At 40.2% G+C, this 23,263-nt stretch overlaps 1 protein-coding gene across 1 annotated transcript; it reads right to left on the bottom strand.

Annotated features, from left to right (window-relative positions):
- Positions 1–78: 78 nt before the first annotated feature.
- Positions 79–18,409, bottom strand: LOC138590252 (rho-related GTP-binding protein RhoA-D). Its single transcript, XM_069660860.1, has 5 exons — positions 18,335–18,409; positions 6,247–6,402; positions 3,556–3,676; positions 2,280–2,410; positions 79–1,982 (listed from the first exon to the last, which is right to left on the bottom strand). Exons 2-5 carry the CDS (start codon positions 6,400–6,402, stop codon positions 1,809–1,811), a joined length of 582 nt encoding a protein of 193 aa, XP_069516961.1. The 5' UTR covers positions 18,335–18,409; the 3' UTR covers positions 79–1,808.
- Positions 18,410–23,263: the final 4,854 nt, after the last annotated feature.

Raw genomic sequence — 23,263 nt, 5'->3', positions numbered from 1 at the left:
GTGTGAAAGCGGCAGTAATTACATGTGATTTGTATAATTAATTGTAGTACTTCAGGAAAAACTCACCGTCAAGTTCAGTTTAACGTAGTATTTCAAAATACTTTATTAACATGTTGTCTCATCCAGACATTCAACACACCCCACTCCTGTTTGTAAAGCGTCATCACAATCAACATTTTCTCTTGAACTACTGTGTTTCAACATTACAGACAGACATAGAGGCACTGTCCAGGAATTAGCCCAAGCCGGCAACAATGTGATCTCTGTGGATCGGAATATACTGGTCTTAAAAAAAAAAAGAGAGAGATCACCACAGTTGTAGCTTATGATGGTGGTAAGATCAATGCAGGGACCATTAGATGCACTCTGACACGGTGTGTTCAGGGCTCTTGCGCGGCACGGCCTGTTTTGTGTTGAGTACTGCATCAGAGGGCTGCCTGGAAGAAGATGGGTTTGATGATTCTCTAACTTCGTAATGAGGATACACAACTGGAATAATGGAATTGTGATTGTTGCCACCAACAAAGTTGACCTTTATGAGGCATTGGTGTGAAAAAAAAATATACAGAGTTGTTACTGGGTAAATATATCCTTTGTGTCTACTTGGCAAGATTTCAATGATCTTTAAATGGCTACTCAAGAGAATACTTTTGAATGGACGCCGGCTAGCACACTCAGATATCCTTGCTTTTCACACATTTCAGGAATGTCCCTTGTGTCAAATTAAGGTCAATTACACACAATTAAAGCCCCAATTTCAACTACAGAAGAGAGCTGCTGATCTGCTGGGACAGAACAGAGGAGATGGCACATTGGTTATAACATTTGAGCTGTCTTTCATGAACAGAATGAGTCTAAACATGGCCGATCATAGTGCACATCATACATGTTAGCAGTACACAGTGATGCCAAATGACTGTGTACTGGATCTGAACCAGGAAGTAGAGTTCAGAGAGCAGGCTTGTTTGGGGGAAGGCGTTGGTGACGTCCAGTTAAAGGCAAGACTGTCGGAGCCAGTGTGAGCGCGACAGAGAGCTCTGTGTCTGTGACAATAGACCACTGTGTCCAGTGCCAGTTTAAGCTATCGCCACAGAAGAGAGATGGAGCAAGGTGCAGTCCAAAGCTCTCCTCACAAGTGGTCTCTGCTGCATCAGATTATGTAGGTTCTGTGGGTTAATGCAGTGTGACCCGGGTTTAATTTAGTCCTTTATGTCAGAATGGCAATCTGGGGGAAGAAGAGCTCTGCTGACTGAGCACTTGGTGAAACAGGACTTTGAGGGTCTAAAATTAATAGTGGTACAAAAAGTAGATGTAGACTGAGTGGTACATGCAGGTTAAACAAAAACGATGTTAAAGCAAAACTAAAAAACTGTTCAAATTGAGGCTGTGAGCTGAGAGCAAGACAGTGAGTGGGCATGTGAAGACCCCTTCTCTGTAAACAATCATAACACAGAGGCAGACGCATGATATATTTGTAAAGTATATGCACATATAAATACAAACATACATTCATATAGGAGGAAGGGGCGGGTCCTTCACACATACAGGCTGGTGTGTTGGTAGAGGGGAAACAAAACAAACTAAACTGACAGTGTGAGAAGCAGAGGAAAGAAGAGTTTTTAAAAAGGCTGATTTGTTTGGCTTTTAAACAGGTGTGTCAGTCTTCATATTCTCCTGTGGCTTATCTGCATCTGTGAAGTAAGTATAGTCCACGGAAGCCGTTGATTTTTAGGTTTCTCTAAGTTTGCTCTGTGTGTGAGAGGGGAGTCCACCCTCAGGTGCTGATTGGCCCACAAACTGCGCCCCCCTCACAGTAGCTGGCAGCCGCCCCTCTTCTTGCGTTTGCGGACCTGCAGCGCTGCTCTGGTGGCCATCTCAAACACCTCCCGCACGCCGTCCTTGGTCTTGGCCGAGCACTCCAGGTAGCCAAAGGCACTGATGCGGTTGGCCATATCTCTGCCCTCCTCAGACTTAACCGGCTCCTGAAGGTTTAGTGTACAGACAGAAGGTTATAATGACGCTGTATGTGTTAAAAACTATAGTGGTTAGATTATTAGAACACCAACATGTTTAACCACTTTCGTTCATCTTTAGGGCTTTAAATAGACGTGGGTGTGGCCTCACCAATACAGTAGCAACAGCCAATGAAAGGCAAACATATGATCCAGACACTAACATGACATGTGGAACTCATAAGGACAAGAATTCTAATTATAAAAAAGAACAAGCTATCAGTGGATTAACAGAGATATTAACATGTACATGCCAGTCACACACACCTGTTTCATCTTGGCCAGCTCCCTGCGTGTGTGCTCATCATTTCTCAGGTCCTTCTTGTTACCCACGAGAATGATCGGGACGTTGGGACAAAAATGTTTCACTTCAGGCGTCCACTTCTCGGGAATGTTCTCTGCAAGAATGGAAAAAAAAAACCACACAACTCAAGTCACTGAACAGTAAATTCAAGACTTTTTCCCTACAAGGACAGCTGGGAGAGGCCTTGTTCGTTCCCTTGTGACTGTACAGACATAAACATTGAGGGGTTACTGACCCCTCCCTGATATGTGGTTAGCTACCCAAAATCTGTCTACATGGAGATGCCATGCTGTGATAGAGAAGGCTAAGCATCTGTGGCACTGCCCAGGTCAGAACGCTGTGGGAGAAAAGTCTGACTAAACAAGACATTTAGGAGAGTTATAGTCTGGAATTTGTTTCTACATCTTGTTCCTCTTTAATTTGGAAACAACTGAATTAAAACACTTGAATAAGGATGCACTGATTGAAGACGATTTTGCATAAACTGAAAAAGGTTATTCATTAAACTTCTACTTTTCTAACTTCTCAATAATTCATTTAAACTGCTGTATCTGAGGAACAGCCATGTGTGGAACTACTGAATGTTCTGACTTGAGTTATTAACCCAGAAAAGGAAGGCAGACGAACAGCTATCTGTAATAATTTGAATCGCACTGTTGAAGAAACTGTCTGACTAAGCAATACGTTTTCATAAAGTGGGTCATTAACTGCATTAAGTCTGCTCACAGGCAGCACTAAGGGGCTGTAGTGACAAAGACATCCAGTACACTGGCAGACGAGCCTTCATTGTGGTGGGAAATGTGAACATTTCATGGAGAATTTGCTAAAATGTCCTCCTGTATCCGTACAAAAAAATAATTTAACAATACCTTTATGATACAAATAGTTCTGTATGCTTACAGTAAACTCCCGACCAGTTATTATTAGCCTGATTCTGTATCGGTGCAGCATGCATGGTCTGTATTCTGTCCGTATTTTCTCTGTGTCTCCTTTTTGTGATTTGAATCCACACATTGGTCTCGTCTACTGCAGCTTTTTCTCACTGCTGAAAAAATAACAAATGTGGTCTAAACTGAATTAGAATAACCAGCTGCCTTGAATCATTGAGGCAACACAACAAGGTCAAAAGGAAGATTTTCAATCAGGTTTAAAAGACAGCTTTCTGTGTCAAGTCACAGGAGCTCACGGTCATTGTAATCCTGCAGTGGTGTCACAGTTTTGCACAGTATCCAGTCTTACCTAAACTGTCGGGGCTATCTATGGAGAAACACATGAGGATAACGTCTGTGTCAGGGTAGGAGAGAGGCCTCAGTCTGTCGTAGTCTTCTTGACCTGCTGTATCCCACAACGCTAATTCCACCTGAGACAGAGAGGGAGAGAGAATAAAACAAGTGACACTTTAATAAAATGAGGTAATTTATTGCCACTTCATTGACAGCAGGATGAAGAGGGGGAAAGTAAACATGGATAGAAAGAATATGAGGAAGAAGAAGAGGCAAAAAAACATGAACTCCTCCACCATCAGGGCGAAAACGTAACTCCCTGGAGGAGGATATGCCTCCCACAGGCTTCTCTTCGGCTGTTAATCAAACTGTTGGCAATCCCAGAGAGGCTGACCTGCTCCAGATAAAACAAATGCCCCGCAAATAACTGTTTGCTTTTAGTTCAGGGAGAAGTGGCAAACGTGCGACGATGCATCCCCAAAGCACCATAAAGGAACACAGCGTATACACAGTAGCCGAGAATGAATTGCATACATACATCATGAAGATTTTGCCCATAAAAACCCTAAATGACTTTGGTCTCTTAGCTTTAACTGTACTCCTGAACGAGCTTATCCTGCACCCTGCTGATTTAACTGTACACTAACCTCACAGACATTACGATAAAAAAAAAACTGGGCCTCACACGGCACAGAACAGGTTAAAAACAGTCCCAGAAGGAGCAAGTTCAGTTTGTGAGCACTTCATCAGGACTTTTCTGACGTCTGACCACACTTACATGCTGCCAAATGCTGCTTGTTGGCTGGCAAAATACTTACCTTGGCAAGCCTGGCTGGCCAAACTGCCCTCGGAGTTATAGTCTAGCACAGACAGGGCATTTTCCTGTGTAGACTGAGCTGCACAACATATTCTGTCTGAGGACGTCAGCAACAACACACAAAGCCAAACTGGTGTCCTGCTTTCACCACTAGGTGTCTCTCAGGAGTCCTCCTCACCTGTAGTTATTCAATCAACATGCTGCCTGTTTGAACTCCTCTGTTCAGCAGTCTCCTCTCAGTTGTTGAAACCACGACTAAATATAAATCACAGAATCATAAGTGGGGGTCAGCTGTGAGTTCAACAGTGACAGTGACCTGCTGAGTAATATTTCACCACATCATATTACCTTTTTTTCTATTTGTATACCGCAGATGAGAGACTTGGAGTACATTCAACTCTGTATTACACCGCACAGGAAACAGGAACAGGAAATGGGACATTAGTCATGATGTATGAGGAGGGATGAAGGGAGGGGGCGGAGGTGGGGGGGTTTAACTGGGCAGGAAGGTGGCACAGATCCATTTCCTGTTGTTGGCTGGAGGTCTGCTGCTTTATCACAATGAAAAGACCCAAGGATTTGTTCACACCAGTCGTTATAGCACATGGTTCTCAACCACCAGGTTCAACGGGGTCATATCTAACACTACAGCAGCAGTTTTAATGTGTCAAATAAACCTGACTGATGTGAGAATACTTACAATCAGCGTTGAAAGATACACTCACATCCTCTACTAAAGTAAAAGAACAAAATCAACAACATTAAAGTACTCAATTAGGATGTTTTAATTAGTATATCATCTGACAATAAAACAGTTTTCATTATCTTAGAATCAGCACTCACATCTAGGGATCATGTCCTCTGCCACGGTTCACCACCATGTGTCTATAGTAGCTCAGAGCAAACAAACCAAACACTGTCTATAGTTATATATAGCTTTTTCAAGAGTTTTGCAGCCACCTCAGGTTCTCCTACACACTAGGAGGGGGAGGGCAAGGGATAGGCAAGAGGAGCATTTTTCAGTTGGTTGAAATCTGCAGCCTCACTGCTAGATGCCACTAAATCCTACACACTGATCCTTGAAGTTAAACAACACATATTTTATCAGCAAAGTGATTAAAGCAATTAAGAGAAATAGACTACTTCCTGTCTTTCTTGTACTGCAGTAAAATTCCTTGTGAATGATATATTAGTACATTCTCTAATCTTTGTTTTTTATTGTGAGATACCGGGTTATTTGACTCCTTCAGGTTTAAAAGTGTTACTTAAAGAGGGGGTATTATGCTGTTTCACATTTTAAGACATATAATTTTATAATATTGGATATCCATACTAAACGTGGGTGGAGTTTCAAATCGGTAGATAAAAGTATGTTGGAGTAATCCCCAGGCTTCTCAGCTCAGTCCGCAGGCTGCTGTGAACGCCAGGTTTCAGACTTTGTGACATCACAAAGTGCAGCGTCAGCAGGCTTCAGAGAGCTGGCCAATCAGAAGAAAGTGGGTTTGTAGGGGTGGGATTTCTTAAAGGGACAGAGCTGACTGAGGTGTTTCAGGCAAAGGCTGTATAAGGACCTGCACAGAGCACCAGTGTGATGCCAAACTACTCCACAGGTATCACAGAGTGAAATATATAGCTTGAAATTAGCATAATACCCCCCCTTTAAATTAAACCTTCTGAGTTAAGAGAGTCCATCAACAGCTGGAAACTGACAAACTAGATAGTGTTTTTTGTGAGAGGTAAAAAAAAACAAACAGTAAAAAGTAACTAGTAAGTGTAGCTGTTATTAATGTAGCAGTGTCATGTATAAAGTAGCATTGAATAATTATGTTCAAGTGATCTTACCACCACTGTGTTATTTTCATATTCATCTCACTAACAAATAAAAAGTACCTGTTTGCAGTCAACTTCAATGTCAGCGATGTAGTTCTCAAACACGGTGGGGACGTAGACCTCTGGGAACTGGTCCTTACTGAAGACAATGAGCAGACAAGTCTTCCCACAGGCACCATCGCCAACGATCACCAACTTCTTCCTGATGGCTGCCATCTACAGAATCAACAGAATACACTCTGGTTAGTCTTTATATAAAACTTGATTTGGTTTGAGATGCACAGGAATGACGAAACATTTGGTAAAGTGGTGAGAAGCATGTTCTCTTTAGACAGCAGAGGGAGGAGAAACAATGAAACCAGGAATAGTCAGAGTGGGAGCGAGGGGGAAAAAGAGATGATGGAAGTGTGTTTTAGAGCCGCACCCTTCCCTTTCCTGGGCTGCGTCCTGTGTGTGAGGTGAAAAACAGAGCCGAGCTGAGGGTTCAGTACTGGTCTGGAAAAGGCAGTGGGAGGGTTTAGGGATTGCTTCAGTGATCTCCACACTCTGAAAGAATCACATTAAAATGTTTCATTTCTACATCCCTGTACGTGCGCAAGTTTCAGCTCTTTCTGTTTTTTTTGTTGACACCTCTGTATTCTCTCGGCTTGTTGCATCTCTGAGAGGTGTGTGTGTGTGTGTGTGTTTTATAAGTGAGTGAATCATGCCTTCTCAGAGAAATATATGGCCACACACACAAATACACACGGATCAATAGCCATCTCCCACAAGCTGACAATAATGGAGAGAAGGCAGTAGGTGATGAGACAAAGTACTGGCTGCCTGCCAGCAGCTCAGCTTGCACACATCTAAGACTACCTGGACTAACATAAAGATCTACACCTCTGCTACCACACTTACAGAGTGTCGATAAATGGGGGAGAAACACACAGACTCATTAAATAAAGCAGCTCTAATCAATAGTTTTATATGAACAATGGACCATATGTACTTCTGAAGCTCTACGGACCATTATAGCGTCTTTAAACGTTTTGGTTTCAGGACCCACAAATCTTTGATTTTAGCCACAGCGGAGCGGTTGTTTTCACCAAAAACCACACCTACACTACTTCCTCAGAAAACAGTTAAAATTAGTAACTAGAGTGTAAACACAGTGGAGCTTATGATGGTATGAAAAACAGAGCGCAAGACAGACTAACTTTTGCCAGGTGGCTATAAACACGACTCTTAATGATGGAAGATGTTGCTCCAAAACTGCTGCATGTGTAAACAAGCAACTGCTTGCCAACAAGTTCTCCACATAAACTTAAAAGGGGATGTTGTGTGTCAAAGTGAAAGTATTGTGTCAATAGCGTCTTCAACGGGAGCTTTGTACTGTAGGATGGTGAACAGAGTTTGCTGGCTCTTGTTTTGTGTGTATAAACTGTTGGTTCCTCTGATTTGGTCACAGGGTGGGATGGGAAGGTCTGATTGATTAAAAACCTTCATAGAAGCTAAAGCAAATTAATGTCACCCAGAGTAACCAGAATTATTTATTCTGTCCTTTGAGGAAAATGGGTATAATAATTTTTCTTGAACACAATGTGCCCAATGACAACCAGGAGAGCCCAGGTGTTTGTGTGTGTTCAAGAACAAAAAGTGCATCTCCACATCGATCATTTGATTCCCTCAGCTTGTGTTGGCCTCAGTCATTTCTTCCTTCACCAACTGTTACAACAGCTACCATTTTCCTCACAAGAATAAAAAGACAATTGTTCAGATTGCTTTTCTCTCCCACACATTAAATCAGGCCAGTGTGTTGTCAGTTTGTCTCTGGAGAGAGCCACCTGTTCCCTGTGATAGCAGGCTGCTGCTACTCCATACATCATACTGTCACTGCCAGAGGGAAGACACAAACACACACACACACCAACACACAAGCTGCCGTGCAGCCCCAGAAAGCTTGACAAAATGGGTCTAGTGCTGCTGATCTTGTGCTGTGAAAGAATAATGCAGCTTATTGATGACGATAGCTCTCACAGCATGCTGTCTGTGGCAGTGGCAGCACGCGGCACTTAGAGGGGATAATGGCCCCTTCCTCTGCATTAATGTGTGTGCACACTGCGCAAGGACAGGCACAGGCGCTCCAAGGAATACATCCCTAAATAAGAGCTGATTATAAGGTGAGTTCTGCTACCCCAAGGTCATATAAAACCATTCACTTTAACATTGAAGCAATATTTCTATTAGGCTATATAATTTAGAAACTGTACATTTTGAAACTGTTTTGTATCAGAGACTATCGTTTGTTTACATGTTGACCAACTGTGTCCCTCAAACCTTTGAGAATCCAGCCAGATGAAGTAGGCCTATGTAGTCCTGAACGTAATACACGTTTGTTTCAAGGTTTCACAATATACATGTACATAATATCTAAAGAAATAAAGAGAGGATTAAACTAACAACCTGTTTATTAAATCAATCAATAAATAAAAATAGGGGAAAAAAGTGCCACACAATGAAGAGGTGAGTAACCAACTGTTATCTTACATTTAAAGGTGAGGTATGATGCTTTTCCTTATTTTATGACAAACAATTTAGGTTAAAATGCATCTGTTGCGTCTGCAGGTGGATTAAAGTAGAAGCTTTTCAGCGAGAGAAAAAAAACCCCTCTCTAATGAAAAACAGCCTCAGTGGTAACACAGTTCAGAGAAATTGTTAGATGAAGTTCTGCAAAACAATTTCTGACCTCAGTCCACTTCCTCACTTCCTAGTGAGACATAAACACTAGTGAGGGAGAAATGAAAACAACAGGAAAATTGAAGTAGAATTCTACTTCTTCTTTTGTCATTTTTCTCTCATTACCTCCTTAAGTTTCTTCCCTCAGGCCACTTCAGATAAGCCTTATTAGCACAAGGAGGAACCCAACACAACCAGTCTCTCCCCTTCTAGACAGCTGTGCTTACAATGTGAGTTATGGCTGTCCCTGTCCTAGATGACAAGTAGTTGTTAGTTTTAAAGCCAAAAGTCCACTTAAACTTCTTGGGGCATAAGAAATTGTTTGAGTTCTGGGTAACAAAGCTAAGACCATGCTACATTACAAAGTATAATAAACTGTAGTAAAAAGCCCCATAAATAAATATTTTACAAGTGAAGTTACGAAACAGGCGGCCTTTTGTGGCAAGGCTAACGGCTAGAACAGTGATGATTCTGAAAGTGTTGGAACAACCACAAGCTGAGCCTATTATTAAGGCTTGTAGCCGTCTAACTCACTTGTGAAGAATAGACATGTAACACTAACGTTGCATGATATAGATGTGAAAAGTAGCATGTATTGGGTTCAGTGCATCTGGTGAATATGACAACACTTGAACCCGACCTTATCTGGACACTTCTGACTACTGTAACTTTTGGAAAGTACGTGGTTCACAGTGTCTGCGGTACGTCTTCTCACTTCTTTTTCTCACACTACGTCAAATGCATATGTTACCTACAAGGCCACCTTCCTTAGACAGGAAGTCTCAGTCGGTTACATTACAGACAGATAATGTACTGATGTTTCTGATACTCAGAAAACAGACGAGGGGCAGCTCCTGGATTGAGTTTGAGGCTATTGTTTCTGAGAATAAACTACCAAAGACAACTTGTCCAACTGCGATTCATTAGCCCGAGTGTGACTGAGGATTCAGGAGAGGAGACACACGCATAACAAAGAGGTGGTTGTGTTTTTTCTTGATTAATATAGAAATCAAATCAATACTAACAAGGGCATTTTTCATCTGGGGCCTTCTAGTGAGGCTACACTAACCTCATAAAAGCAAATTAAAAGCACCTTAAAATAACATCTGAACGTGCCTGCTGCTGTTCAATGTTTTGCCATTTGCTTTTGTGTTATAGCACTCTGCTGTGTTATATTCAACGATCAATAATTAAGCGTGCCCTGGATTTTATTTTGTGGTAAGTAGGCCTCAGTCAGCGTTAGAGGAAAGTTATTCTAAAAGAATACAACTGTCTAAATGTGCTCATAAATCTGTGTGGTGTTGGAATCGCTCATAGAAGCAGCATTGAAAATACAGCTGTAGAACAAGCCAGTCACCTGACAAAACTGAGGCTTAAATCCCTGTGTTACAAAGTAGGAACCCAAAAATGCCGTGACGCCTACGTCTGCACACTTACTCACAAACTGGCCTCAGAGAGAGGTGGTTTAGCTGTGCAGGAGACTAAGGGTTCGCACGTGTCTTTGGATGAATTATCCTGTCTTGCGTAATGTTTGTCCCTGTGTGGGGTAGCAAAGGACAAAGTTCTCATTCCTGGCACATGCAGCACAGGCACTGGTTTCTCCCTCATATCTCCTTGGCATGCTTTGGCTCATGCCTGCAGTAGTAACACATTAGCCAATCTTGTTCAGAAGATATGGCAGGAGAAAGGAACCAGCTGAAATAGCTCCAGGAGGGCAGAGAGACAAAAAGAAAATCTATCAAGCAGATTCTGATCACATGGACACTCAAGGCAGTTTGTGACCCATTTGAGTGAGACAACATACAAGCCATACAACTGACTATTTAACGTTCTGTCAGCTTACAAGCAGAATCCTAATAGAACATTATTACATGTTTGTTTTCAACTCATTACAGGGAAAAATATCCCAGATAATAAACTCCAACATGACAGAAGCAGCTTAGAGTGAAGAACAATACAGTTGAGGTTGGATTTAATCAGATGTATGTAAAAAATAAGAACCTTCAAGAGGTCAAAATAATCAGAAGCAACAGGCAACAACACAGTCAATGTGCATGTCTTACTCATAACATTAGAAAGACATTAAGCACAGGGACTATTTAAAAGGCCTAAAGCGTCATCTTTTCTTTTTGTTGTTTTGGGCATGCCAGCTGTTGAAAAAAAAAGCCCCGCTGTGCTCCGTTAAAAGACACAACAACACAGTGTTGTTGATGAAAAACTCGCAGAGAACAGCTGTTTCAATTAATGATGCTTTCAGCAGCAAGTACTGAAATCAGAGCTGCTTTAGGTAACATTTTTAAAAAGCGTCTGAGGTCATTAATAAGCTTGCAGACCTATCTTTCATATATATTGCATTTAGCTGAACAATTTTACTGAGACCAAACTTTGTCACCCATGAATCCCAGGATGAAAAAGTTCAGGTAAGCAAACTTCACACCCCCTGACGCAGCAGCTTCAGCAATATTACAGGCGGTTGTGAATTTGTCAGCTATGTTCAGGAATGTTCGAATGAATTCAAGTTACATGACTACTGATAGTGGCACGGTTATCAATGTAGCTATAATGACCAGTCAGGAACTGTGACCAATTAATTACTTGTCCTATATATCCAACCCAACAATTAGATTCACTGTTCTCTTAAGAAGAGAAGGAAGGCCTGTTATACAAAACACTACATCACAGCATTCGAAATATAACCATAACTGTGCTCATTACCTCCCTAATGATTCAGGCTAAAAAAACGCAGGATTACGCAGCAGAAAATTTGAACCTGTCTCAACTTTTGCTCGAATGCTACGTCATCCAGTGCAGAGCTGCTGTGACCGACAAAATACATGCAAGCGCACATTCCTGTAGGATTATCTTGTAACATGAACAGCATTCTTCTGTTAACCTCGTGATAGTCTTGACTGAGGTTGAGAGAGTTGGCAAATTAATAACTTTCATGAGTTTTAATATCCAGTCTGAGTATTTAACCTGCTGCACTGCGTTTTTAAGTCTTGAGAGCATTCAAACTCATGAATAACTTAACTAGCAGTTAACTAAAACGACTGGCTGTTAGATGTGAAGGCAATGTTATAATTTATAAATGTCTCGAGACACAAACATAGGCAGATACTTTAAGAAAACCTGCTCAAATTTGTGTACAATGGCGTCTGAGATGAGGACTTCAGAGTGCAATTAGGACATAGGCGAGCTAAAACTGGGGTGCCTTAAGGCAAGCTGGTAAATGTGCTTAAGCGGCCACGTCAAGCCTGGACTTGAACTCTTTTTGAAAACGTACAGAGGGACCTGAAGGTATCGTTTCATCTTCCCTTGCAGTTTGACAGAAGCATGAAAAAGAAAAGAGAAAGAGAAAGAGAAAGAAAGAGAATCTGCCCGTATGTTGGTGTGCAAAGAGTCAAAACTGCAATCACAGCAAGAGTTTGTTTCTGTGCTACACAGACATGTACTTCCTTTAAAAGGATTTCTGTTCCTTAATTTCACTCACAATGTTTTTCCATAATCTGCCAAATACAAAGGGCAGTGTAGAAACATCTCTGACCACTAACTGATAAATATGTCACAAAGCAGCTACACACTTTCAGTTGATGTCGGAAACAAAACATTTGAGTAGTCAAAGACAAATATTAACCGACTGTTAGCAGCTCAAGTATTGACACACTGATTGGTTCCAAGCAGCGAAATGCATTCCACATGATGATTAATAACGGGTCACCGAATGCTTACACACAAGCCTGTCTGACTCTGTAGAAAATGTGGGAGGACGTAAGCTAGGAGGAATGTCTCACCCACTTTCAACACCCTTCACCCTTGTCTTCTGAACACACAACATCCCTCCCCCACCAGCGTCCCTGTTTTCCTGAATCGTTGACAGGATTATTCAGAAGCTCACTCTTCCATGAAGATACAGTACATGGGTGTTAATACAGTATTTGTATGTTAAGGCTTGGATTAGGCTAAGTAGAATTCTTGCTCTATTTCACACACCATGGATTTAAATGTTTGATCGTTGCACTATATATTGGAGAGGTAAGTCGAAATTCATTGACAGCATAGGTGACAGAGGTGACTGCAGGCTACAGTTTAAACACTAATTATTGCTGTTGCTTAAAAAACTACACTTCAGCCTCAGAGTTTTGGTCATGCTGAGAAACCAAAGGCTATCTATCCTAAACAAATCCTCTCACCACACTGACATTCCTCTCTAGATAACACACAATGCTTCAGAAAAAAACAATTAATCAATCAGCAGAATACTACCCCAAAGCTAATCCTACAATCAATTCATCGCTTAAGTAATTTCAGCACACAGTCCAGCTTTTCAGATGTGCCTAGTTTACTTTACCCATGATATTTAATTTAATATGTTTGGGTTTGGGACTGTTAGACGAAAAAGGTATTTAAATATGCCAGCCTAGGCTCTGAGAAAGTGTGAGTTTTGTCAGGAAAAAGTAAAACATATTTCTGGCCAATAAATAGACTATCACAGTTTTAATGTGTTTATCACATGAGTCTGAAAAAAAAGATGCCAAGTAAAGAATAAATCCAGTTGTCAGATTTTGTTATTATCTTCTGTATTGGATGAAATAACCACTATTATGCATCAAATGTCACCATTATCTGACATTTAATAAACCAAAAGGATTTATTGATTAATCTAAAAATTACCAATCAGTTAGAGCTTTTTTCTTGTCAAAATGTTGCACCTCTTACAGCACAAAGTTCAATCATAAATGTGGGTGTGCTATGCTACAAAGCTCTCGATTTTTTGTAGTCTTCTGTCCCAATTGACGTCGCCTCTAATGACATCACTTGTTACAATTTATTAGATCTCATGAAGCCACTGCCTGAAAGGCTCTATGCAACTTTATACGCATATTAAGTAGTATTCTTCTAGACATGAATGTGTAAATTCAGTGGAGCCCTGAACAGGAAACATTTACAGACACAGGCTGATATTTCTTATTGTATCTGTTGTTTACAGACATATGCATACTGCTTTTTCTTAATCAATACATTTTAAAGTAGGCCTATTCAAGGCTAAGTGTGTATTGTGGAGATATAAAATGTACGGAAAACTAATTAAGAAAACATTTAAAATATTTACATACATATACACACACAAAGCGGATTAACACACTGATGAAAACGTCAACTTGATTTAGATGTACATGGAAACCAATGCTACATTTCAGTTGCTTTAACTTTCACCTTACAAAACATCACAACTTTTCCTGAGGCTGGATCAGAGAACTTCTTGCAGAGAAGTTGAATCCGAGGTGAAGTTTCAAGGTTGAATCAAACTCGAGAGCAGAAGCTGCTGCTCAGGATCCAGGCCAGGGAAGCAGCTAAAGTCAGAGAACCTCGCTGGAGCCCAAAATAGGACAGAACCATTGAGACTCCCCCGGCCCAATTTATCACAGTGCTCACAGCTCAGAGGAGAGGCGAAAGAGAGAAATATCACACAAAATTATCCTTTCATCCGCCCCTGAGCCTCCGCTAGCGGTACAAACAGAGGGAGGGAAGCAAAGAGGAAGAGGTGTGGTTGTCAAAACTAGAACATGTGCGTCCCTCAGCACAAGCAACAGATATGGAGACATTTAAAACATACCAGAGTGTAGCAAGTGAGGCTTTGATTAATATTACATGAGTATGATATTAAAAAATGGATGAATAAGTCATGGAGTGGATTGGGACCGAAGCTAAACATGATTTTGTTAGAAATCATGAGTGAATTTCTCCTTTTCAAGTCTTCACTCAGAAGATAATAAAGTGTGCGTATTTACCAGCACACACCGCGTTAGCACGACTCGACTGTACCCTGCTTCTTACTCCTCTTCTCTTCTACCCATCCTCCTCCAGGCTCTTGTTCTCACTCTGTCCTCGTCTCATCCCTTCCTTTTTCCCTCGCTCTCTCTTCCTGTGTTGCAGTGTGATGTCACCACCGGAGAGCTAATGTTCCGTATCCTTGGGGTGCTGCATTCCTCCTTTCCGACTCACACGCAGCACAAACGAAAGCCAAAGCTGACGCACACACCAACCGACACCTCGACAGTTTCTCTCATCCGTCCAGTCCATCTGTGCCTTTCAGCTATGAGAAAGTTACAGCGTTTAGGGATGGTGTTTAATGGCATTGTATTCAAATCCTGTATAGAGATTACATCTCTTATCCAATCTCCTCAGGTTTACCTTTCAACAGCTGCAAGGAACTTAAGGCTAAAATAACTTCAATTCAAAGACATCCAGTTGGTAAAACAAATACTTAAGTTCTTGAATCAGAACTATTAAGCTGATTTCGAAATGAGGGGGACTGACAACAGATTTTAAATGAGCTTAATTAGCATTCAAGCTTAAAAGATCCAGGTATTTTGCCAAACAGGAACTGTGTTTGAAATAGAAACCAGTTATCAGAAGCCATCCTTGAGCGCTTTGTTGATAATGTGACTCAGACGAAATGTTTAGCTTTATAAACTGTCCTTTTTTGAGAGTTCCTGAACTGCAAGCACTGAGACCAAAACAGGAAACTCCCCCAGAGATAAACTCTTTTCCCCAGAGGATTTTCCTCGTCTGCATGCTGTCACACAATTTTCCATGCGGACATGTTTGTCGGTCACCGACTCGCTCCACGGAAACAGACCAAGTACAGAGTCTAAACATTTTTCCTGTGATATGTGCTTTATAGAAGTTGCAGCAGGATTCGTTTTCAGTATGACACTGGCCTCCTTTGAAATCACTGTGGATGGAAATTTGTCCAGACTAATCTGGGACAGGATACAACATTGTGTTTGGTCACCTTGGCTGAAAAGCACCCATAAGTTAACAATGTAAGTATGAGCTGGAGGGATGGAAAAAGTGCCATCTGAGCATTAACTTCCTGTCCATGCACCGCTTCCTAAACCTTCGTTTGGGAGAACTACCATAAGGGTTTTTTCTACAATCCCCATCACTGACGCTCATGCGGGCATTCACATTTACTTTTAACCTTTATGCAACGGCCTTAAAGTGAAAGACTCATAAGTAGAACAGTGGCATAGAGCACAGCAAATATAGCACACAAAGCACAGCACCAGGGTGACATGGCCTCTGGCGTATATGGAGCTCCGGATTCATAGTAGTTTTACATCAAGGCTTTCATGCTGACCTACTGAGCATTTCAGTGGTCTACTGATATGACCTTAATACGACAGAAAAAATAAATGAAGGCTCACATGCTCGAGAAAGAATAAAACCCTACCACTTTCAATATAAGATACCACATTGGGTCATTGGGTCAATGATTTTCTGGTTATTTTTTATGGAAGTTGCAAATAAGTTCTTTATTATTATGATCCAAATCTGAGAACTTAGATATGACAAATCAGCCGATACTTAAATCTACATTAATGATGATTAAATATGTCTGACACATTGAAATAACAGCTACAGCCTTCTGAATTCGCCCAACCTCATTGTTTATGAGCTACATGATCTCAATACTGAAAGGTTCTGATAAAAAACAAAGTTATTAAGCTTAAATAATTTACATTATGTGGACAATTTTTTATCCCTTAAGGCTTGGTTTAATTTAAGTGTTCTCATTTTGTGGCCTTCCTCCACTATAATACCCTGCAGGAAGCCATTATGCTGTAATGCTGTTATTTGATGAGTTAAATGACCTACGGTTTAGAGCTGGAATTATCAGTCAATTAAGTGATTAATTAATCATCTGAAAACCAATCTTGTTAATAATTGAAGACATCTTTAAAGTATAAAAAACAATCACACTTCCATCTACAATTTAAATATTTACTAATTTTCTCGGTTTTAATGCATCAATAACAAGCTAGGTGTCATGTTTGGATTTTGACAAGCATGTTTTGTTATATTCTGGCATTTAATAGACCAAATGATTTGGTGAAAAGTTATTGTATCATTAATTGCAGCCCCACTATGGTTCAACTTTTCCTGCACTACTACATTAGTAACAAATTTGTAATAGGAATAAATTTAAAAGAGGAATAAATTTAATTTTGGGACTTATTTATGACTTCATGCTAACACAACCATGCAAATCATTTAATTAGTCAAGGTTTATCTAGAGATGTTCAACTTATTAATTTCTGTAATTAATTTCCGTGCAAGGATTCCTCTGTGCGTGGGCTCTTTTTCTTTTCTGAATACTAATATATCTGACTCACCACCATATACAGTATTTGTATGTGCAAATTATTACCATCAATATCTCCACATCCCCAATGCAGCCCACCTTAAACAGAGTGTCTCTGGGTTACATCACTTGAATAGTAGCAGACATCATTACTTCTGCTTTCATATTATGATAGTCCAGATTGGAGTTTTGCATATTTCCTTCCGCTGCATTGGCACTGATTTGTGTTGCATGTCTATGTGTGTTTGTGTAACACTTCCACTTCTGACCACTACCTGCAAAAAGCTTGGTCAGCAGTCAGCTGTTCAGCTAAAATGACATCATAATTTCTCCTGTAGTGGCCATACATCTATTTTGCATGACAGTATGCACACATGTAGGCGAGGAATATGTAAGGAAATACTTTTAAGTATCCTTTACTTTTGGGTCTGCCCTTTACGTGAGTGTTTATGTGGCAAACAAATGGGAGTAGTCCATGTGATGCATGAGTTCTGCAGGGTTCCCTTTGGTTCACTACAGGCAGTGCATTCTTGTAACAGGGAACAAGACAAGACACAGGGAACGAGCCTGTGTGAGATATGAGGTCCTGTGCTACAGTAGCCGAGGAGCACAACAAGGGTGTGGTGACTCGGAGAGGAATTTCCTCGGGACAGACTAATGTTTTAGCACTTATTCACAACAGGCGAGGAGGAAAGGACTTTGTTCAACACAAATGAAAAAGGGGACACTTACTCGGTGGCCTGAAAGTGATTTGATAATTTTTGCTTTGAAATGATTCATGTTCACACGAAAAAACACCCGATACCACCCACTCCCGTTTACTGGCCAAAAAGGTTTTCCTAGTGAAAGAGGTCATAAAGTTTTTATACAGGGAGTACTAGTCGGCTCGGGCCGCCTCCACAGCTGAAATCTATATAATTAAATTACGTAATAAAGTATAATATCGGTGGAGCGACAGGGCTGGGTTACATTTGACCCATATCTTCGAAAGGGAAATTGCAGGAGAGAAAACAGACAGAAGTGTTAGTTCCACATTTCTATCGACCAAACGTCGAAACACTTTACCAAATCCTCTGAAAAACTTCGAAACAAGTAACAGGTTTCAATTCACCGAGCTGCTGCTACTGCCGTTGGTATCTCGGCTCACCAACGCGTCTGCTGAGTGTTTCTCGTTTAACTACTCTCCCTTTAAACTTCAAACTCGCCTCTTTTAACTCAACGCGCTCTTTAAGACCTTGTAAAATTAAACGAAAGTAACAAAAGTACAACGTGTTCTCTTACCTTTCCCGCAGTGTGCTTTCAGATACCAAAGACCTTCGTGTTCCCTCCCGTTGTCGCCCGTCCCTTCAAGCAGCTGTAATCAGAGTGAGAACTGGAGGAAGCGGCCAAACTGGTGCTCACAAGACCCTCCCATAATGCTGCGTTCATGGTCTGCATGGAAACTTTTACCAATCATTTCAGCAGTAGTTTATATGAAAATGTCCATTGTAATTTCCCAGAATGTAACATTACTTATTCAAGTTCCTTGTTTTATCCACCTAACACCCCCTTTATACGGTATAATAATCTTTTTTTAAAAACACATTATATTGCAAATTAACTTTTTAAAGATGGATGAATTGCTTACTGTTTTCAGCTATCCTGGTAATCATGATAATACTAGCGTTCTTACTGTAATAGTGTATTGCTTCATGCCAAAACTAATGTCAAACAAACTGCAACTCCAGCACTGACACTTGTTGATGTTAGAACATCAAAAAGAAGTAGGCTACACCTTTTCAATGGAGCATTCTATGTCCTGAAGTCTTGACGGACAAATTGGTAACAGTCAGCATCTAGAAACCAAAGGTCTGTGAGTGTTTGTTTTGCAAAGAGAGAATCAAATAATTTACTGTACATTTTTGTGAGCTGTTTCCATATCTGGCACATCACAGACAACAGATTTAGCAGCTTTTTTCCAGCTATGACATTCCTGTTGCTTGAGATAAAGATAGCCCATAAAAGCTGCCAAAAACAATTGAAGGCCTTTTTATTAATTAAATTTACAAGTGCTATATATGAGAAATTGGTAAAAAAAATAAAATAAATACTGTTCACTTAGGGCAGAGGGTCATATGCAAAACCACAATCTTGCTTCGGAGCACTACATTTGTGTTTATAAAAATTCCACACTGTACTTGAATGCAGCAGAGGGGTCTCTGCCGTTTGAGATTTCAGCGGCTGCACGCTATTGGCTGAAAGGATTTAACCGTTACTAGGTCCTCGCCCCTTTATGGTTAGATAATAAAACATTTCAGAGATCTGTTTCAATGATTACACATTATTTAGTGTTTCAGATTAATACTTATTTTATTATTATTATTATTGTTATTATTGTTAATAATAATAATAATAATAATAATAATAATAATAATAATAATTTTATTGCAATAGGAAATGGACATTGACCCAAGTGTTTTTCTCCCACAGTGCAACAGGAAATCACACAACAGGGATTTGAGCTTTTTAACATGCCATTCTCTCAGTGAGGTCATAAGTTCATTCACCCTGGAGTGCAGCACAGAGTACACTGTAAAAATAACAGCAGCTGCAGTGTAAGAAGAACACTGCATGGGCTACAGAAGTCATATTATTTCCCCACAGTAGCCTATTATAAGAACTCACAACAAAAAATGTTTGTTGTCCCCAAAGAAAAACACGTTAGCATAATCCACTTGCACTGATTTGACATTTTCTGGAGGAGAAGAGTCAAAACAGTTGGTCAGTTGGATTGCGCCACAAGCTTCCACCACACACTGAATGTATTTTACTTCTCCGTCTCCTGCCTCTTTGGCAATAATTTGGACATTTCTCTCCAGTTTCCATGGAAATACCCACATACTGTAGTTTCAGATAAAGCAGTGCACAGTGGCACCTCCCAGTCCCAGAGAACACTGGTGCTATTTCTGTAAGATGTCTAGGAAGGGTGGGGGAGCTGCTGGCGGATGTGTGTTGACTGGAGAAAGATGAGTGTTTGAATTGAAGCTACAGTCTATTTATTCAATGTTTATTTGTATAGGGACAAGAATGTAGCGTGTAAACAAATGCCACACACTACAGCCTTTATAGCTTAAGCTTAGTGACAATGCAAGTCTCTATATTGGCTGTAAAAATAGATACGACTCAGCAACAAATACATAAGAGAGTGAATAAAAACACAAAGTTAACTATAAATACTTACACTCAGAACAAGAAACACAGGCAGAACAATGCAAGATTAAACAAACTATAACACAATAAAGCACTGTAAAGAAAAGAAGCACAAGATCAAGATTTTTTTTACATAGGGGCAACTTAAAAGCCCAGATAAATGCTCCACAATTTACTGAGCCCGAAACAAGAACCACGAGGTCACTGAGCATCTTATAGGGGCGTTAATGGGCATTTATAGAGTTCAAAATTAGCTTGATGAAATGATTAAAACTTAACATGCTTAATGTCTTAAGAACATGCAATGATTGCTGTAAGGAAGCAATCATATTGACTTTTCTGACCAAAACTTTAATTGTTTGAGTTGTCCTAAAATGCTTGTTTGTTATCGGCATTGTTGAAGGCAGAGGGTGCGGGTCAAATTGTGGAACCTCAAATATTTACTTGAAACGATGCCCACAGAGTCAGTTTTTACAAATGACTCAAACTTTTGAGAGACAGAAGTGGACAGTAAAAAAATACATTCTCTTGAACAGTGATGTCATCATGACGGCGGCAGATGTAAAACTATTATTATCACGCACATTCCACACATGTTAACAACAGGGCTATAGAAAGCGGCCTCACTGAATTCTGCTGGTGGCATCTGCAGGCTGTCATGAGATGAGTACTGAGTGTGGGTGTCAGTGCCTGAACTAATGATGAACACAGGAGCACAGTACAGGAGCTCTGAGAGCAACAACTGCTGGATTCAACACAAAGAGGAGCTGTTAGGAAATTAGGCTTTTTTATTAAACCTGTTTTGACCCCTCTGGATGGCGATGCAACAATACCCTTAAGTCATGTCAAACTGCATCGTCTTAATAGCAATTGTTACAGGCTGAATCATAATGCAGATGTCTGCCTTTACACCCTGTAAGAGCATCCAGAGCTCGACATATACAATCCCCATCTTGACCTTTTAACCGTGCAAAAGTTTAAAAAGCATTACAATCGGTTATGTTGTATAAAATGTCAATAAGTAAGTGTCACATGGTGGGGCCATGTGATGATCTTCATCATCAAGTGTAAATGCATACAGCCGTACAGTAGACTCTATTGTCAGGATGACACCATTATACAGTGTACCGCTGTGTTTAAAGGCTGCAGCTTCATTCTTAAACAACTACAATGTAGATGGCTGTTTAAGGACAGAGAACATGGGATATACAGTGTCATATATTATTGCATCATATGTAGCAAGCACTGCTTTAAAAAGGAAAGGCAAACCGTGTAAAAGCACCAGAAAAACCCTGCACATGTTTTTAACTCTTTCATAAAGTTATAGAATTTGGCATAAAGTTTTTTTTCTTATAAATAAATAAGTTTTTAGTTTCTACACACAAAGGATCCCGGGAGGACGACTCGTGCATCATAAGTTGCCCATACTATGACCTCAGCCTTCCATGGATTAATCACAGCTTATGTAACTCAGTGCTGAGGTAACACCGCAGCCTCCCCCACAGGACAGAACATGAACAATATCAATATATCTCTGTGAAACCCAGGCGTGCTATTTCTCATCTTTTTCCCACACTGGTCATTACAGATCAGTGAACACAGAGAGAACAAGAGAAGCAGCCGCTCATGTCCCGGAGGAAGATAACTCATGAGAGCGGAGGTGGAGTAGATGTCCTCACTTCACCTGTTTGTTTCTGACATGGCTGAAATGTGGGGACACAGTGACACTCAGTGGTGATGCACATATAGTACAGCCTGCAAAGCACAGTTTCTACATCTAGTGAGCAGTGCTGATGTAAGAAACGGATCAAAATCTACCTCATCATCCTGTCTGCTCACATCCTTTGGTTAATGTTAATGAAATCAACTATCTGAAGAGGTCTTCAAAAAAGAATGGAGGCGGCATCTGAACTCATACTTGATATCAAATACTGTGAAAGAAATAGTCCCGCACACCCTAAGCGCTGACTTTATTGTAAACTGACCATGGAGCCTTTATTTTGCATCAAATTTCCAAAGTAAACCTGAAAATCTTATATAAATATATATCTATCATCTATATAATATAAATATGCTAAAGCCACAGGCTGTAACTACAAACAAAAGACACCTTAAAACAGCCTTTAGAGAGACACAATAAAAGTCAACATTTGTAGAATATAAATGAAAATTAAATGATATAATTAACCAGTTAATTGATGGAAAAATTATGGAAACTACTTTGATAACTGACAAAGACTCGTGAGTTCTAGCTTCTTACCTGTGAATATTCTTGCATTCTTACTCCTCTGTAATAGTGAACTGAAATTGTGTTTGGTATTTGGGTTATGGACTGTTGACCAGACAAAACAGGATATCTAAAAGTATGGGCTCCATATTGGGTTAGGCATTTTTACAGAACAAATGCTCAAGCAAGAAGTCATTACATTATTCAATAATTTAAAAAAAGTATCTTTATAGTTGCAGCCTTAACCAACAAGGAGAGCCAAAAGGGTGGGGGGATGTTTGATCAGACAATAACAAACTCATGTCTGATATCTACACTGATAAAATCTTTATAACCCCAAAGGAAAAAAAAAACACAAATCAATTGAACCAATTATAAAGTAATATTCTGTATTATACAACAGTTATTTCCGACCAAGTAATCTGATTGGACAAGAGGCATTCCATGAGTGGCGATATAGAGAACATCATCACTGGGACTTTTCACTCTGTGTATCACTCCGCCTCAGCCAGGTGTTCTGAATACTGTTAATTAACAGTACAGCAGTATGTCTAAATTGATCAAGCTGGTACCTCTGAATCACACAGCCGACTCTTATTTCAGTGGTTGCTTTACAGGAGTGCAGGAGAATGTTTGGGTTGCTTGGCAACAAAAGTCCAATTTCAGTTAAGTTGTGGAGTTGCTGAGTTAGTGGAGCAAAAAACAATCTGTTGTTGATTATTACTGTTTACTACTATTTGCCGTTTGTTTAACTGCCGTGATGATATTTAGTAACATCACTCCCTCTCATATGA

The sequence above is a fragment of the Semicossyphus pulcher genome, unplaced genomic scaffold (assembly GCF_022749685.1).
Source record: "Semicossyphus pulcher isolate SPU_LCO1_2020_fin unplaced genomic scaffold, fSemPul1.0.p SCAF_13, whole genome shotgun sequence".
NCBI classification, from domain to species: Eukaryota; Metazoa; Chordata; class Actinopteri; order Labriformes; family Labridae; genus Semicossyphus; species Semicossyphus pulcher.
The sequence above is the reverse complement of the archived record's forward strand: the minus strand, read 5'-3'. Positions and strand labels throughout refer to the sequence as shown.

Excerpts from the sequence above, each read along its gene's own strand:
- LOC138590252 (XM_069660860.1), bottom strand. The coding sequence starts at position 6,402 with ATGGCAGCCATCAGGAAGAAGTTGGTGATCGTTGGCGATGGTGCCTGT. Across the intron at positions 2,411-3,555 it reads AGATAGCCCCGACAGTTTAG|AGAACATTCCCGAGAAGTGG; the intron begins GTAAGACTGGAT and ends CCATTCTTGCAG. Across the intron at positions 1,983-2,279 it reads AGCTGGCCAAGATGAAACAG|GAGCCGGTTAAGTCTGAGGA; the intron begins GTGTGTGTGACT and ends CTAAACCTTCAG.